The sequence below is a fragment of the Ranitomeya imitator genome, chromosome 3, assembly GCF_032444005.1.
Source record: "Ranitomeya imitator isolate aRanImi1 chromosome 3, aRanImi1.pri, whole genome shotgun sequence".
NCBI classification, from domain to species: domain Eukaryota; kingdom Metazoa; phylum Chordata; class Amphibia; order Anura; family Dendrobatidae; genus Ranitomeya; species Ranitomeya imitator.
This window is the reverse complement of record NC_091284.1, coordinates 549175221-549193695: the sequence shown is the minus strand read 5'-3', so window position 1 is coordinate 549193695 and position 18475 is coordinate 549175221. Positions and strand designations below refer to the sequence as shown.

Below are 18475 nucleotides of genomic sequence, written 5' to 3'. Positions count from 1 at the left end.
AGCGATTTACCAACGTTGGAGCCTTACCACTGCTACCAGAGCTAGCACACGAGTGGTCAACCTTGCTGACTGTGATCATGCAAGCAAGTGAACTGAGGAAGTTGACTGTTGGTGAAGATCATCCCACTGTTATTTCATTTGATATGGCTCTGTATGAGAAGGTTGTCCAACTTCTAGATGCAAGACCTGATCTGAAACGCACCGTTGTTCCACGACTGGGAGAGCTACATGTTGTAATGGCTGCCCTGCGCGCTCTGGGTACCTCTACGGAGAACTCGGGTATTGATGATGCATGGATAGAAGGTGATGTGTATGGGTCTGCAACAACAAGGCAAATACTGAAATGTACCCATTACAAGCGTGCTCTTCGTGCTCACACATATACATATGTTGCTCTCCAAAAGGCATTTTTATTAAGAATATTCCCGAACTGCGATGGCATCTATTTTGCAAGCATATGGCAGAAAGTGACAGGTTACCTCCTACACTCGGAGCTCTAAAACAACATGTCCTCAGAGTCCATATCCAAGCCAGAGTGTGGGGACAAGCTAACATTGCTTTGCAGGATTCTCAGCTGGATCCCGAGAAGAATGGCTATCACAAAGGGTTGGATGGACAGTTGAAACCAACCATGACAGATGTTCTTCCAGCTCCAAAAGCAATAATCGAGATGATTAGTTGTCAATGCAAACATGACTGTTCTTCTTCAAGGTGTTCGTGCCGAAAAAATAACTTATCCTGTACCGATCTTTGTCAGTGTGACAGCGAGTGTATGAATGACGAGGACACTCAGACCAAATATGAAACTGATGATGACAGTGATGGTGGCGATATGTAAAGACACTCTGGTTGTTCAAAAGTTAAAAACATTAACTCTCTGCTTTTCGAGTTCGAAAATTTGTTCAAATATAAACCGATACAATTTGTAGTCGTATATAGAGTATTTATTTGGATACCACTGCATTTCTTAGTACTTAAAATGTATGTTTAGCTGTCAAAATTTAAGTTTTACGTTACTTACAAGCTGAGATATTAACAAAAATCGATGTAAATCAGCCATTTTGTAAAATCCAAGATGGCGGCCACTTAGGACTCGGGGCAAATGGAAACATTGTTTTTCTTATTGCTTATACCATAGCCTTTCCAAAAATGTACATATTTGAAACTCTCCAAAAAATTCCGGCGAAATTACATAGTGAACCGGGCTATTTGGTGAGTTTGAGACTTTTAGTTACCTTGTCTGTATACCCTGTTATTTGTTGTATTATTACACTGGTGCAGTCCACCTCCTTTGGAGGAAGAGGGAGCCACTGATAGGGCCTCTACAGGAGACAGGGAGAAGCTGGCGGCTCGGGTCTCCTAACCATCATAGGTACCCCTGAGATAAGGGAAAGCCAGGGCCCCATTAAAGTGGTAGGGACAGGTGCGGGTCCCAGTACATCATCCTGCCCCTTTAACGCTGCTTACGGCGTGACAGATACAATGTAAAGTAGTCAGTGTACAGCTTGTGTAATAGTGTGAATTTGGTGTGCCTTCTAAATAACTCAAGACACAGCCATTATGTCTAAACTGATGGCAACTAAAATGAGTACACCCCTAAGTGAAAATGGCCAAATTGTGCCAAATTAGCCATTTTCCATAGCCAAGGCCATCTGACTCATTAGTGTGTTACAAGGTCTCAGGTGTGAATGGGGAGCAGGTATGTTAAATTTGGTGTCATCTCTCTCACACAAGTCACTGGAACTCGGCGTGCGGTCGCCCAGGAGAACAGGACAAGGGAAGTCTGGCCGGTTTAGGGACTGCAGTTTAAAGCTATATGATATGTGTTGCTATGAACTGGTGTGAACTGAGTTATATGCATTTGTGTGAATTAGACTTTAATGCTGTGAGGAAACACATTAAAGAGATTTTTGTGTTGGAACTTTGTGGGTCACTGCCTCTTCACTACGTACGATGCTAATACCGGTGCCTTACTTATGGTGGAGAATGCGGGCAGTGTGAACTGAGGCATACTCCAAAGCATGCTGCATAGCATTGTGCAAAATCTGCTGGAAACATTTTTTCAAGACGGCTTGCTGTGGCTCGGCGGGGCCACAAAGATTGAAGGCTTCTGGCGGTAACTCGGTGGGGTTACGAAGATTTGCTGTGGATCGGCGGGTCCACGAAGTCTGCGCAGCAGGAGCTGCAGTTGCAGCAGAGAATGTGTTTATGTACTGTGTCGGGCGTAGAACCCGGTAATGTTGATATACCTGCCACAGGGGTCATCAAATTAGGGTCAAAGTGTAATCCCGATAGGCTCCCTGACAGGAGAAACTGAGAATGTTGTTTTGGGCGGGGATGTCACAGGGTCATATGGATGCCCTATTTCGTGCCCCTACGGGGTAACAAATGTTCAACCCCACAGGTATGAACAGGGGGAGGATATGTGAGGCAGGGACCCTGTTACAGCTAGGGGGCGCTGTTTCTGCTCCCCAGAATGTGCACGGAGGCGTATGAAGGCCATAGGTGTAGCTGTGATTGCAATGTGAGGCAGTGACTCATGTCACAGGTAGGGGTCGCTGTGTGTTCTGCCCAGGTTGTGCATGCAGACGGATGAAGTCCATAGGTGTGCATGGGAGTCATGGATTTCCGGTCCGGGTTTTCCATGTGGCTGAAGGCCACAGGTTTGTGTGTGTTAAAAGCCCTGCAGCAAGAGGTATGGGTGTGTCAGGTGTGAGGTGCAACCACAGTGTCAGTCTGGTGTGTGCTGGCGTGCAAAGCAGAGGCCTGCAGAGCGCTGGCTGAGTGCATGGAGGCACAGGCCAGCGGAGCCAGCACCCAGGGCAGCTGAATAGCCTGGCACCCGCAGCGTATAAAGCGATGCAAGTCATCCATGGTACTGGTCTCGGATGTGGACAGTCCTGTGCCCGGAGGTGATGTCCTGTGCCCGAAAGAGGACAAGCATGGGTAATGATTGCAAACAGGTGGAAATGGTGCCAAGCTGCTATCCGGAGGATATCCTGGGCTGTGTACGGCTGTGTGAGTAAAGAGACTGTAAGACACTGTGATACAGTGATGCAGAACACCCACGGGAACTAGTCGGAGGGGGCTGGCGTGTGTAGTGTCTGCAACATACAGTCATGGCCAAAAGTATTGACACCCCTGCAATTCTGTCAGATAATACTCATTTTCTTCCTGAAAATGATTGCAAACACAAATTCTTTGGTATTATTTTTTTCATTTAATTTGTCCTATATGAAAACACACAAAAGAGAATGAAGCAAAAAGCAAAATATGGATCATTTCACACAAAACTCCAAAAATGGGCCAGACAAAAGTATTGGCACCCTCAGCCTAATACTTGGTTGGGTTGCACAACCTTTAGCTAAAATAACTGCGACCAACCGCTTCCGGTAATCATCAATGAGTTTCTTACAATGCTCTGTTGGAATTTTAGACCATTCTTCTTTGGCAAACTACTCGATATTTGAAGGGTGCCTTCTCCAAACTGCCATTTTTAGATCTCTCCACAGGTGTTCTATGGGATTCAGGTCTGGACTCATTGCTGGCCACCTTAGAAGTCTCCAGTGCTTTCTCTCAAACCATTTTCTAGTGCTTTTTGAAGTGTGTGTTTGGGTCATTGTCCAGCTGGAAGACCCATGACCTCTGAGGGAGACCCAGCTTTCTCACACTGGGCCCTACATTATGCTGAAACATTTGTTGGTAGTCTTCAGACTTCATAAGCCATGCACACGGTCAAGCAGTCCAGTGCCAGAGGCAGCAAAGCAACCCCAAAACATCAGGGAACCTCCGCCATGTTTGACTGTAGGGACCGTGTTCTTTTCTTTGAATGCCTTTTTTTCTCCTGTAATGTCTATGTTGATGCCTTTGCCCAAAAAGCTCTACTTTTGTCTCATCTGACCAGAGAACATTCTTCCAAAACGTTGTAGGCTTTTTCAGGTAAGTTTTGGAAAACTCCAGCCTGGCTTTTTTATGTCTCGGGGTAAGAAGTGGGGTCTTCCTGGGTCTCCTACCATAGAGTCCCTTTTCATTCAGACGCCGACGGACAGTATGGGTTGACACTGTTGTACCCTCGGACTGCAGGGCAGCTTGAACTTGATTGGATGTTAGTTGAGGTTCTTTATCCAACATCCGCACAATTTTGCGTTGAAATCTCTTGTCAATTTTTCTTTTCCGTCCACATCTAGGGAGGTTAGCCACAGTGCCATGGGCTTTAAACTTCTTGATGACACTGCGCACGGTAGACACAGGAACATTCAGGTCTTTGGAGATGGTGTTTGGTGTGGAATTATGTCCAATTTGGCTTTAGGACAATTCTTTTTGTGTTGTTTCATTTAAAACAAATTAAATAAAGATAATAATACCAAATAATTTGTGTTTGCAATCATTTTCAGGAAGAAAATGAGTATTATCTGACAGAATTGCAGGGGTGTTAATACTTTTGGCCATGACTGTATGAGGCTGTGTGTATGGAGAGTGTAATATGGCGTGCGGTCGCCCATGGAAACTGGACAAGGAAAGTCTGGCCTGTTTAGGGACTGCAGTTTAAAGCCATATGATATATAGGTCCTTCTCAAAAAATTAGCATATAGTGTTAAATTTCATTATTTACCATAATGTAATGATTACAATTAAACTTTCATATATTATAGATTCATTATCCACCAACTGAAATTTGTCAGGTCTTTTATTGTTTTAATACTGATGATTTTGGCATACAACTCCTGATAACCCAAAAAACCTGTCTCAATAAATTAGCATATTTCACCCATCCAATCAAATAAAAGTGTTTTTTAATAACAAACAAAAAAACCAGTTATGCACTCAATACTTGGTCGGGAATCCTTTGGCAGAAATGACTGCTTCAATGCGGCGTGGCATGGAGGCAATCAGCCTGTGACACTGCTGAGATGTTATGGAGGCCCAGGATGCTTCAATAGCGGCCTTAAGCTCATCCAGAGTGTTGGGTCTTGCGTCTCTCAACTTTCTCTTCACAATATCCCACAGATTCTCTATGGGGTTCAGGTCAGGAGAGTTGGCAGGCCAATTGAGCACAGTAATACCATGGTCAGTAAACCATTTACCAGTGGTTTTGGCACTGTGAGCAGGTGCCAGGTCGTGCTGAAAAATGAAATCTTCATCTCCATAAAGCATTTCAGCCGATGGAAGCATGAAGTGCTCCAAAATCTCCTGATAGCTAGCTGCATTGACCCTGCCCTTGATGAAACACAGTGGACCAACACCAGCAGCTGACATGGCACCCCACACCATCACTGACTGTGGGTACTTGACACTGGACTTCAGGCATTTTGGCATTTCCTTCTCCCCAGTCTTCCTCCAGACTCTGGCACCTTGATTTCCGAATGACATGCAAAATTTGCTTTCATCAGAAAAAAGTACTTGGGACCACTTAGCAACAGTCCAGTGCTGCTTCTCTGTAGCCCAGGTCAGGCGCCTCTGCCGCTGTTTATGGTTCAAAAGTGGCTTTACCTGGGGAATGCGGCACCTGTAGCCCATTTCCTGCACACGCCTGTGCACGGTGGCTCTGGATGTTTCCACACCAGACTCAGTCCACTGCTTCCTCAGGTTCCCCAAGGTCTGGAATCGGTCCTTCTCCACAATCTTCCTCAGGGTCCGGTCTCCTCTTCTCATTGTACAGCGTTTTCTGCCACATTGTTTCCTTCCAACAGACTTACCATTGAGGTGCCTTGATACAGCACTCTGGGAACAGCCTATTTGTTGAGAAATTTCTTTCTGGGTCTTACCCTCTTGCTTGAGGGTGTCAATGATGGCCTTCTTGACATCTGTCAGGTCGCTAGTCTTACCCATGATGGGGGTTTTGAGTAATGAACCAGGCAGGGAGTTTATAAAAGCCTCAGGTATCTTTTGCATGTGTTTAGAGTTAATTAGTTGATTCAGAAGATTAGGGTAATAGGTCGTTTAGAGAACCTTTTCTTGATATGCTAATTTATTGAGACAGGTTTTTTGGGTTATCAGGAGTTGTATGCCAAAATCATCAGTATTAAAACAATAAAAGACCTGACAAATTTCAGTTGGTGGATAATGAATCTATAATATATGAAAGTTTAATTGTAATCATTACATTATTGTAAATAATGAAATTTAACACTATATGCTAATTTTTTGAGAAGGACCTGTATATTGCTATGAACTGGTGTGAACTGAACACTGATAATATACACTGAAGTTATATGCATTTGTGTGAATTGGACTTTAATGCTGTGGGGAACCACATTAAAGAGACTTTTGTGTTGGAACTTTGTGGGTCACTGCCTCTTCACTACGTATGGTGCTACTGCCGGTGCCTTACACATTACGGTATATATTATACATTTACATATTTTTATATATATTTTTTACGAATATGCATAAATACTACAAAGTCCATAAATCCAAAAGTTAAAATGGTTGTACCTGTTGTAAATATTGATTGATGGTAATATGTGCCATTTTTTCCACCAAATTATGAAACACAGGCCCTGTTGGAAAAAAAACATCAGAAACAGAGATAAAGAATTTGTGAATAGAGTCAATTTTGCAGTTCTTATGGAACGGAGCGTATACATGAAAAGGGGAAAGATGAACCACCATGAGAATATTTGGCTGGACTTTCCTGGATTGGTCTCTGCAGAACTCGTCAGAGATAGGATATTAGGGTTATAGGAATGTGTGCAATACTGTAATACATGGACAGGGATTGCTGAAGCGTGATGGGGGAGGTTTCTTTGTTATGGGAGGGGGGGGATGTGTTTGTTGTATCTTCATCTATTAAAAAATGGGGAAGTAATACCATTTGAATACTAGTGAATGCTTATGTATGTATGTATGTAATGTCATCCTTTCTGTTTTCTTCAATAAAAAATATTTCATTTAAAAAAAGAAACAGAGATGAAGATGTGAAGGTAACTGTACACAGGAGTTTCATCCATTCAGATCAGCCCAACAGCCTTGTACAGTGTAAGGCTGTGTGCACACGACGCATACATTATGCATCCCATCACTTAGAATGTATTACGCAATTTTTGTGCACATGATGCGTTTTTTTCTGCGAAAAAAATGCATCACGGTAAAAAACGCAGCATGTTCATTAATTTTGCGGATTTCCCACTATATTATTGCATTGGGAACCTCCGGAAAAATCTGCAAAAAAAACGCACCAAAAACGCGGTAAAAAAACGCATGCGGATTTCTTGCAGAAAATGTCCAGTTTTGCTCAGGAACTTTCTGCAAGAAATCCTGAGCGTGTGCACATAGCCTAAGTGTCAAATTGCATGTAAGACATCAATAACACTTATCAATCAAAAATAACCAATGGGTACAAATATAGCAGGTAAATGAGATGTTCTCTGAAGGACAACCCTGTTGTGAATTCTGTTGTCGGGCTCCCTCCTGTGGTCATGAATGGTACGTCGGCTGGTTCTGTCCATGGACTTCCTCTGGTGGCTGTGGGTGTTTCTGAGTTTCCTTCCACAGGTGACGAGGCTAAGTCGTTAGTGGGCTGCTCTATTTAACTCCACTTAGATCTTTGCCCCATGCCAGCTGTCAATGTTCCAGTATTGGTCTTGTTCACTCCTGGATCGTTCTTGTGACCTGTCTTCCCAGCAGAAGCTAAGTTCCTGCTTGTTTTTCTTTGTTTGCTGTTTTTCTGTCCAGCTTGCTATTTTGATTTTTGTCTTGCTTGCTGGAAGCTCTGGGACGCAGAGGGAGCGCCTCCGCACCTCTGCGTGGTCTTTTGTAGTTTTTTTGTGCTGACCGCAAAGTTGCCTTTCCTATCCTCAGTCTGTTCAGTAAGTCGGGCCTCACTTTGCTAAATCTATTTCATCTCTGTGTTTGTAATTTTCATCTTTACTCACAGTCAATATATGTGGGGGGCTGCCTTTTCCTTTGGGGAATTTCTCTGAGGCAAGGTAGGCTTTATTTTTCTATCTTCAGGGCTAGCTAGTTTCTTAGGCTGTGTCGAGTTGCATAGGGAGCGTTAGGAGCAATCCACGGCTATTTCTAGTGTGTGTGATAGGATTAGGGATTGCGGTCAGCAGAGTTCCCACGTCTCAGAGCTCGTCCTATATTATTAGTAACTATCAGGTCATTCCGTGTGCTCTTAACCACCAGGTCCATTATTGTCCTAGCCACCAGGTCATAACACAACCCCTCATTACTTGCACTAAAGTGATGCATATTGATTTTTTCTTTTAATAGATACTTACCGTATATACTCGAATATAAGCCGAGACCCCTAACTTTGCCACAAAAAACTGGGAAAACTTAATGACTCGAGTATAAGAATAGGGTGGGAAATGCAGCAGCTACCGGTAAATTTCAAAAATAAAAACAGATACCAACAAAAGTAAAATTAATTGAGACATCAGTAGGTTAAGTGTTTTTAATAATCATACTGAATCAGGAGCCCCATATAATGCTCCATACAGTTCATGATGGGCCCCATAAGATTCTCCATACAAAATACACCCCATATAATGCTCCATACAGTTTATGATGATGCTCCATATTAAAATATTCCCCATATAATGCTGCACAAATGTTGATTATGACCCCATAAGATGCTCCATGCAGACATTTGCCCATACAATGCTGCACAAATGTTGATTATGGCCCCATAAGATGCTCCATAGAGACATTTGCCCCATATAATGCTGCACAAATGCGGATTATGGCCCCATAAGATGCTCCATAGAGATATTTGCCACATATAATGCTGCACATGGCCCCATACGATGTTCCATACAGATATTTGCCCCATATAATGCTGCACATGGCCCCATACAGATATTTGCCCCATATAATGCTGCACATGGCCCCAGGGCTGTGGGGTCGGAGTCGTGGAGTCGGAGTTAGTTTTGGTTGGAGTCGGAAGAAATGTACCGACTCCAGCTTTTAAAAAAAATGTATTAATATTTCATAATTGAACTTTCATATGAATTTTATAAATGTTACTCAAATATATACCGTATATACTCGAGTATAAGTCGAGATTTTCAGCCCAAAATTTTGGCCTGAAAGTGCCCCTCTCGGCTTATACTCGAGTCACGGTGGGCGGCAGGGTCGGCGGGTGAGGGGGAGAGGGCACTGAGGCATACTCACCTAGTCCCGGAGATCCTGGCGCTCCCTCTGCCCATCCCACGGTCTTCGGTGCTGCAGCTCTTCCCCTGTTCAGCGGTCACGTGGGACCGCTGATTAGAGAAATTAATATGCGGCTCCACCTCCCATAGGGGTGGAGCCGCATATTCATTTCTCTAATCAGCAGTGCCCGGTGACCGCTGATAGAGGAAGAGGCTGCGGCACCGAAGACCGTGTGACAGGCAGAGGGAGCGGGACGCCGGGAGCAGGTAAGTATGTAATATTCACCTGTCCGCGTTCCACACGCCGGGCGCCGCTCTGTCTTCGCGTCCTCTTGCTCTGACTGTGCAGGTCAGAGGGCGCGATGATCAGTCAGTGAAGAGAGACGCCGGGACGAGACGCCGGGAGCTGCAAGCAAGAGAGGTGAGTATGGCATTTTTTTTTTTATTGCAGCAGCAGCAATGGCACAGCTTTATATGGCACAGCTATGGGGCAATAATGAACAGTGCAGAGCACTATATGGCAGCTATGGGGCAAGAATGAACGGTGCAGAGCACTATATGGCAGCTATGGGGCAAGAATGAACGGTGCAGAGCACTATATGGCACAGCTAATGGGCAATAATGAACGGCGCAGAGTACTATATGGCAGCTATGGGGCAATAATGAACGGCACAGAGCACTATATGGCAGCTATGGGGCAATAATGAACGGTGCAGAGCACTATATGGCAGCTATGGGGCAATAATGAACGGCGCAGAGTACTATATGGCAGCTATGGGGCAATAATGAACGGTGCAGAGCACTATATGGCAGCTATGGGGCAATAATGAACGGTGAAGAGCACTATATGGCACAGCTATGGGGCAATAATGAACAGCGCAGAGCACTATATGGCACAGCTATGGGGCAACAATGAACGGTGCAGAGCACTATATGGCACAGCTATGGGGCAATAATGAACGGCGCAGAGCACTATATGGCACATCTATGGGGCAATAATGAACGGCGCAGAGCACTATATGGCACAGCTATGTGGCAATAATGAACGGTGCAGAGCACTATATGGCACAGCTATGGGGCAATAATGAACGGTGCAGAGCACTATATGGCACAGCTATGGGGCAATAATGAACGGTGCAGAGCACTATATGGGGCACAGCTATAGGGCAATAATGAACGGTGCAGAGCACTATATGGCACAGCTTTCTATGGTACATCTATGGGGAAATAATGAACGGTGCAGAGCACTATATGGCACAGCTATGGGGCAATAATGAACGGCGCAGAGCACTATATGGCACAGCTATGGGGCAATAATGAACGGCGCAGATCACTATATGGCACATCTATGGGGCAATAATGAACGGCGCAGAGCACTATATGGCACAGCTATGGGGCAATAATGAACGGTGCAGAGCACTATATGGCACATCTATGGGGCAATAATGAACGGCGCAGAGCACTATATGGCACAGCTATGGGGCAATAATGAACGGTGCAGAGCACTATATGGCACAGCTATGGGGCCATAATGAACGGTATGGAGCATCTATTTTTATTTTTGAAATTCACCGGTAGCTGCTGCATTTTCCACCCTAGGCTTATACTCGAGTCAATAAGTTTTCCCAGTTTTTTGTGGCAAAATTAGGGGGTCAGCTGATAATCGGGTCGGCTTATACTTGAGTATATACGTATGTTCTATCAAACTATGAGCAACAGTGATAAGCAGTTCTGCTGGAGATAGAGACATTTCTTACTTCTTGTGTGTCACTGTTCTACACTGCCCTTATCTAATCTTATACATGGTTAACCTCATGCTGCCCCAACCCCCCTACTTACAATGAATGAAACTGAAAGTGAAAATGAAAATCAAAGAACACAGCCAGTACATTTCAGCAGAATTTTTCATGTGCACTAAAAGAAATTGAGAAATTTGACCGTTAATCAAAAATAACAGTGCAACAAGCGATTCCTCTGTATCCTGACATTGTCAGAGATGTTGCCCGAGTGGTTACTGCTTTGCCACCAACCCAAGTTAAGGTACCTTCACATTGAACAACTTAACAACGATATCGCTAGCGGTTCGTGACGTTGCAGCGTCCTGGATAGCGATATCGTTGTGTTTGACACGCAGCAGCAATCTGGATCCTGCTGTGACATCGTTGGTCGGAGCAGAAAGGCCAGAACTTTATTTCGTCGCTGGATCTCCCGCAGACATTGCAGCGATGTCTTCACTGGTAACCAGGGTGAAAATCGGGTTACTAAGCGCAGGGCCGCGCTTAGTAACCCAATGTTTACCCTGGTTACTATTGTAAATGTAAAAAAAAACAAACAGTACATACTTACATTCCGGTGTCTGTCCCCTCGCCGTCAGCTTCCCGCACTGACTGTGAGCGCCGGCCGGCCGTAAAGCAGAGCGGTGACGTCAACGCTCTGCTTTATGGTCGGCCGGCGCTGACACAGTGCGGGAAACTGACGGCGAGGGGACAGACACCGGAATGTAAGTATGTACTGTTTTTTTTTTTTTTACATTTACAATGGTAACCAGGGTAAACATTGGGTTACTAAACGCGGCCCTGCGCTTAGTAACCCGATGTTTACCCTGGTTACCAGGGGACTTCGGCATCGTTGGTCGCTGGAGAGCTGTCTGTGTGACAGCTCTCCAGCGACCACACAGCGACGCAGCAGCGATCGGCATCGTTGTCTATATCACTGCAGCGTCGCTTAAGGCTTCTTTCACACTAGCGTCGGGCTCGGCCCGTCGCAGTGCGTCTGGCCGAGGTTACCGACGCTAGCGTTGCCTCCGCCGCACAACGGGTGCAGCGGATGCTGCTTTTCAGCGCATCCGCTGCCCCATTGTGAGGTGCGGGGAGGTGGGGGAGGAGTTCCGGCCGCGCATGCGCGGTCGGAAAAGACGGTCCGTCGGCTGCAAAAAATGTTACATGGAACGTTTTTTGCGGCCGACGGTCGGCCGAAACACGGCGCAACCGTCGCGCGACGGTTGCGACGTGTGGCAATCCGTCGCAATGCGTCGCGTAATGTTAGTCAATGGAGAAAAAAACGCATCCTGCAAACACTTTTGCAGGATGCGTTTTTTCTGCAAAACGACGCATTGTGACGGATTGCAGTTAACGCTAGTGTGAAAGTAGCCTAATGTGACGGTACCTTTAGTGTAGAGAGGTTGTTCTCTGCTCTCAAAATAATTAGATCAGATTTGAGGGCATCCATGAAGGAGGATCTGACAGAGGCAATACTTTTTCTGAGGAGAAATTTATAGATTTCTTCTTATTAACTGCATAACAGTGTTTATTGCATATTTACTTACAAGAGTTTATAAAAGTTTATAAAAGTTATTTGCTATATTCTAATTGTATTCTAATAAATATAGTTTTTGCTCTAAGTGGTCTGATTACTTATCTGATGGTGAGAAACTGAATAAGCACGATGTTAATATTTGACAACAGTAAATTTATTGTTACGAATTGGCCATTTATGAAGCAGTCGGAGCCGGAACCTGATAAAATCCAGGAGTCGGAGTCACAACTGTGGCTTACCGACTCCACAGCCCTGCATGGCCCAATAAGATGCGCCATACAGATATTTGCCCCATATAATGCTGCACATGGCCCCATAAGATGCTCCATACAGATATTTGCCCCAAATGCTGTTGCTGCGATTAAAAAAAAAAAAAAAATCACATACTCACCTCTCAGGCCCCCAGCACTTGCTATATTCACCTTTCCCGTTCTACCGACGGCCGCCGCTGTGTCTTCTCCGTCCTCTGCACTGACTGTTCAGACAGAGGGCGGCGCGCACTAATTGCGTCATCGCGCCCTCTGACCTGAGCGTCAGTGCAGAGGACGCAGAAGACACAGCGGTGCCGACGGTGGAACGTGGAGAAGGTGAATATCGCGCACTGCGTTACACTCACCTGCTCCTGGCGCGGTGCAGTCCCTGGTTCTCTGGCGCCGGCAGCTTCATCCTGTAGTGAGCGGTCACACGGTATTCCTCATTACAATAATGAATATGCGGCTCCACCCCTATGGGAGTAGAGTCCATATTCATTACTGTAATGAGCGGTACCATGTGACCGCTCATTACAGGAAGAAGCTGTCAGCGCCCGGAGAACCAGGGACCGCGCCAGGAGCAGGTGAGTATTATTACACAGCTGCCGCTCCCCCTTCCCTGACAACCCCTGGGTATGACTCGAGTATAAGACAAGAGGGGCAATTTCAGCCTAAAAAAAAAATGAGCTGAAATTCTCGGCTTATACTCAAGTATATACGGTAATGGTCTAAGGTCTACTTCCGTCTGTTTGTCTGTAACGGAAATCCCGCGTTGCTGATTGGCCGCGGCCGGCTGGGACCAATCAGCAATATTGGGGCGGGATTTAAACACCGCTTCACTTTTTACTATTGATGCTGCCTATGCAGCATCAATAGTAAAAAGATATCATGTTAAAAATAATTTAAAAAATCGTTATATTCTCACCTTCCGGTGTCCCCGGCAGCTTTTCCCTCTCCTTGCGATGCTCCGGTCCCAGTAATGCTTTGCGGTAATGACACCAGCGTAGTGGCCTCGCTAGACTGCTATATCATCACGGGTTATTGCCGGAAAGCATCACTGGGAACGGACCTGGCGGGAGCATCGCTAAAGGCCTGGGCTGGATCCGGGGGCCGCCGGTAGGTGAGTATATAACTATTTTTTATTTTAATTCTTTTTTTTAACAGGGATATGGTGCCCACACTGCTATATACTACGTGGGCTGTGTTATATACTACGTGGGCTGTGCTATATACTACGTGGGCTGTGCTATATACTACGTGGGCTGAGCCATATACTACGAGGGCTGTGCTATATACTACGTGGGCTGTGCAATATACTACATGGGCTGTGTTATATGCTACGTGGCTGTGCTATATGCTACATGGGCTGTGTTATATGCTACGTGGCTGTGCTATATTTCTCTGCTGTATCTGTGCATCATGAATCGTGGTATGTGTTAAAGGGGGGGCCTACTGAAACTCTTTCGCCCGGGGCCCTCAAAAACCTGGAGCCGGCCCTGGCTTCACTGATTGCGCCCGGCAAGGTGCGACCAACCAATCAGCGACAGGTGCAGTCCGGCCGTGAATTGGCGCGGGATTTGAACCACACTTCGCTGATTGGTCGCGCCCGGCCGGCCAAATCCTGTGTATTCATTGCATTATTCTTAAATCTTCATAAATAAACTACATACATATTCTAGAACACCCAATGCGTTAGAATCGGGCCACCATCTAGTCTATATAATCGTCTAAAGGTCTGTTTGTCTGTAACCGAAATCCTACGTCGCTGATTGGTCGCGCCCGACCTCGACCAATCAGCGTTCATAAATAAACTACATACATATACTAGAACGAGAATAACAATATGAAGGACAGTCTGTGAGGGAGAGAACAACATGAAGGACAGTCTGTGAGGGAGAGAATAACATGGAGGACAGTCTGTGAGGGAGAGAATAACATGGATGACAGTGTGTGAGGGAGAGAATAACATGGAGGACAGTCTGTGAGGGAGAAAATAACATGAAGGACAGTCTGTGAGGGAGAGAATAACATGCAGGACAGTCTGTGAGGGAGAGAATAACATGGAGGACAGTCTGTGAGGGAGAAAATAACATGAAGGACAGTCTGTGAGGGAGAAAATAACATGGAGGTCAGTCTGTGAGGGCGAGAATAACATGGAGGACAGTGTAAGGGAGAGAATAACATGCAGGCCAGTCTGTGAAGAAGAGAATAACATGGAGGACAGTGTGTGAGGGAGAGAACAACATGGAGAAAAGTGTGTGAGGGAGAGAATAACGGAGGACAGTCTGTGAGGGAGAAAATAACATGAAGGACAGTGTGTGAGGGAGAATAACATGGAGGTCAGTCTGTGAGGGAGAGAATAACATGGAGGACAGTCTGAGAAGTTGAATATAACATGGAGGACAGTCTGTGAATAAAAATTTTCCCCGTTTTTAAGTTTATCATATGGCAAAATAAATGGTGTCTTTGAAAACTAAGTCATCCTGTAGAAAACAAGCTGTCTTACAGTGATAGATTACTAATAAAGTTTTGACTCTTAAATTAAAGACAGGAGCAAAACAATGGCAGTGTGCCCAATGGGTTAAAACATAAATGTAAGCACCAATGTTTATATGAATACTAGATGGTGGCCAGATTCAAACGCATCGGGTATCTACTATATAATCGTCTAATTCTGTCTGTTTGTCTATAACGGAAATCCTGCGTTGCTGATTGGTCTCGCCAGCTGCCCACGACCAATCAGCGACAGGTGCAGTCCGGCCGCGAATTGGCACTGGATTTGAACCACGCTTCGCTGATTGGTCGCGCCCGGCCCTGTTTGCATAAGTCTCTATATTTTCATGCAGTTATGCTGTCTATGGGTGAGAAATGAGTAACCCCAGTAGAAGTACAGCACAGTGCTCCTGGCACCAGGGATGAGGAGTCGGTAAGCCAAACCTCTGACTCTTCAATTTCCATGACACCGACTCAGACTCCAACAAAATGGGCTCCGACTCCACAGTCCTGCCTGGCACTACAGGGTGGCACAGCTATGGGCCAGAATGTTGCAGCTATGGCCCTCAGTGACAGAGCTAATTTTGATCTTAAAGGGGTATTCCCATCTCCAGGATACTACTCCAATATGTAGTAGGTGTAATAATATTATTAGTTAATACCTCCAATTAGAAAAGTAGTATAGTTTTTCTGATTCGCTATGTCTCTTTCCTCATGAGCAGGCATTGCAGGGCTTAGGTATCCATGGTTACGGCAACTAGCTGTTACTGTACCAGTGGTCGTAACTATAGATACCATAGGTCCTGCAATGTCTGAACATAAGGAAAGAGACATAGTGAATCAGAAAACTATAGTACACTTCTAACTGGAGGTATTTGCTAATATTATTACTACACCTACTACATTTTGGAATAGTCTACTTTACATCTGCATCATTTTTCAAATATCATTTTATTTTGTTAGGATGTTAGGAGGGTTAAAGGTTTAGCAGTAGTACTGAGCGAACGTGCATGTGTGGCAGTTATCGAACAGCCGCGAAATATACAGCAACGGCGACTCGAACATAGTATTAGAGCAAGCAGAAGACAGCGTGTCCGGATAACGCCTTATCCCAGCACGTTTGCTCATCATTATTTAGCAGCAATCCCTCATTTTTTCATGACATTTACAAAACCTGATCCTTTAGGGACCTATTCAGATTTAAATGGACTTTAAGAGGCCCATATATTGGAAACTCCCCAAAAGTGATACCATCTTAAAAACCGCACTCCTCAAATACTTCAACACTGCTGTCAGAAATTCTTTTTAACCCTTCATGTGCTACACAGGAATTAATGCAAAGTGAAATGAAAATTGTAATTTTTCCTCAAAAATGTTGCTTTTGCCCCAATTTTATTTCATTTTTACAATGAACAGTACAAGAAAATGGACCAGAAAATTTGTTACCCAGTTTTTTCTGAGCACGACAAAAACCCCACAGATTGTGAGAAATATCTATTTGGACAAATGGCAGGGCTCAGAACGGAAGGAGCACTATTTAAATTTTGAAACACAAAATTAGCGGAAATAGATTGCAGGCACCATGTCGCACTTGCAAGGCCCCTATACTGCCTAAACATCAGAAACCCACCACAAGTGGCCCCAATTTGGAAACTACACCCCTCATGGATTTTATCCAGGGGTGTAGTGAGCATTTTGAACAGACAAGTACTACACAGACTTTCATAACATTAGGTCGCCATGCTGAAAATGTTGCTTTATCCCAAATTTTTTGCTTTTGGAAGAGGAAACATGAAAAGTGGACCTCACAGTTTGTTATCCATTTTCTTCCAAGCATGGCGATACCAGATATGTAGTCAAAAATTTCTGTTTGGACACACAGCAGGGCTTGGAAGGGACATTTGGTGTGTAAATTTGGATGCAGTAAATTGCAGACACCAGGTCTCATTTGCAGAGCTACTGAGGTACCAGAAACCACAATAAGTGACCCCATTTTGGAAACTAGACCCATGAGGGAATTCATCTAGGGGTGTGTTTCGCTTGTTGAACCCGTAGGTACTTCACAGAACTTTTTAAAATATAGACGTGAAAAAGAAAATTACGTTTTTTTCGGCTAAAATGTTGGTTTTGCAACACATTTGTAATTTTCACAATGGATAATAGGAGAAAACAGACCCCATTATTTGTTAAGCAATTTCTCCAGAACACAATACTACCCTATATGGTTAAAAATTGCTGTGTGGGCACATGGCAGGGCTCAGAAAGGAAATAGTACTACTGGATTTGGTTTTTGGAAAGCAAAAAACAAACATGACCCCAGTTTGGAAACTAGTCCCCTCTCACCACCCCCAAGTAATTAATCTACTGCTGTACTGAGCATTTTAAACAGACAGGTGATTTACAAAACTTTATTACATTTAGATGTGAAAACAAAAAATTTCAACAAAAAAAAAATGTCCACTAAATACTGTTTTAGCACCAAATTTATCAGTTACACAAGGGGTAATAGGAGAAACTGGACCCCATAATTTGTTATGCAATTTTTACTGAACATGGCAGTACCTCGTATGCGGTAGTACACTGCTGTTTGGGCACACGGCAGGGATCGGATGGGATGGAGCACTACTTGGCTTCAAAACGCAATTTACGTTTGACTAGATTGTGGACTCCATTAGCCGAGTCCCGGAGGTGCCAGAACAGCAGAAACCTTCACAAGTGACCCCATATTGGAATCTTCACTGCTTAAAGGGAACCTGTCACCCCGTTTTTTCAGATTGAGATAAAAATACTGTTAAATAGGGCCTGCGCTGTGCGTTACAATAGTGTATTTTGTGTACCCCGATTCCCCACCTATGCTGCGAAATACATTACCAAAGTCGCCGTTTTCGCCTGTCAATCAGGCTGGTCAGGTCAGGTGGGCGTGGTGACATCGTTGTTTCTTCTCCAGCTTTCCGTTGGTGGCGTAGTGGTGTGCGCATGTCCAAGTGCCGAATCCACTGCGCGCAGGTGAAGTAAAAGCGCGCGATCTGCGCTATTACCCTTGTCATCGGTGGGGGCGGCCATCTTCCTGAGGCCGCGCGTGCGCAAATGGAGTGCTCTGCTGCACGGGGCTTCAGGAAAATGGCCGCGGGATGCCGCGCGTGCGCAGATGGAGATCGCGGCGGCTATTTTCCTGAAGCCGAGATGCAAACCGCATGCGATTTTGCCGCGGTTTTTTCCGGACACTTCCCAATGCATTTTGTAGTGGGAAATCCGCAAAAAAACCGCAAAATTAATGAACATGCTGCGGTTTTTACCGCGATGCGGTTTGTCCGCGGA

General features: G+C 44.9%; 1 protein-coding gene across 2 annotated transcripts in view; it reads right to left on the bottom strand.

Annotated features, from left to right (window-relative positions):
- PCID2 (PCI domain containing 2) overlaps window positions 1–18475 on the bottom strand; it is a 103678-nt gene that overhangs the window by 73501 nt on the left and 11702 nt on the right. For both annotated transcript variants that reach the window (XM_069757888.1, XM_069757889.1), the window contains exon 2: window positions 6436–6500. In XM_069757888.1, the coding sequence (XP_069613989.1) occupies window positions 6436–6471 (36 nt within the window). In that variant the 5' untranslated portion in view covers window positions 6472–6500. The remainder of the gene's footprint in view (window positions 1–6435; window positions 6501–18475) is intronic.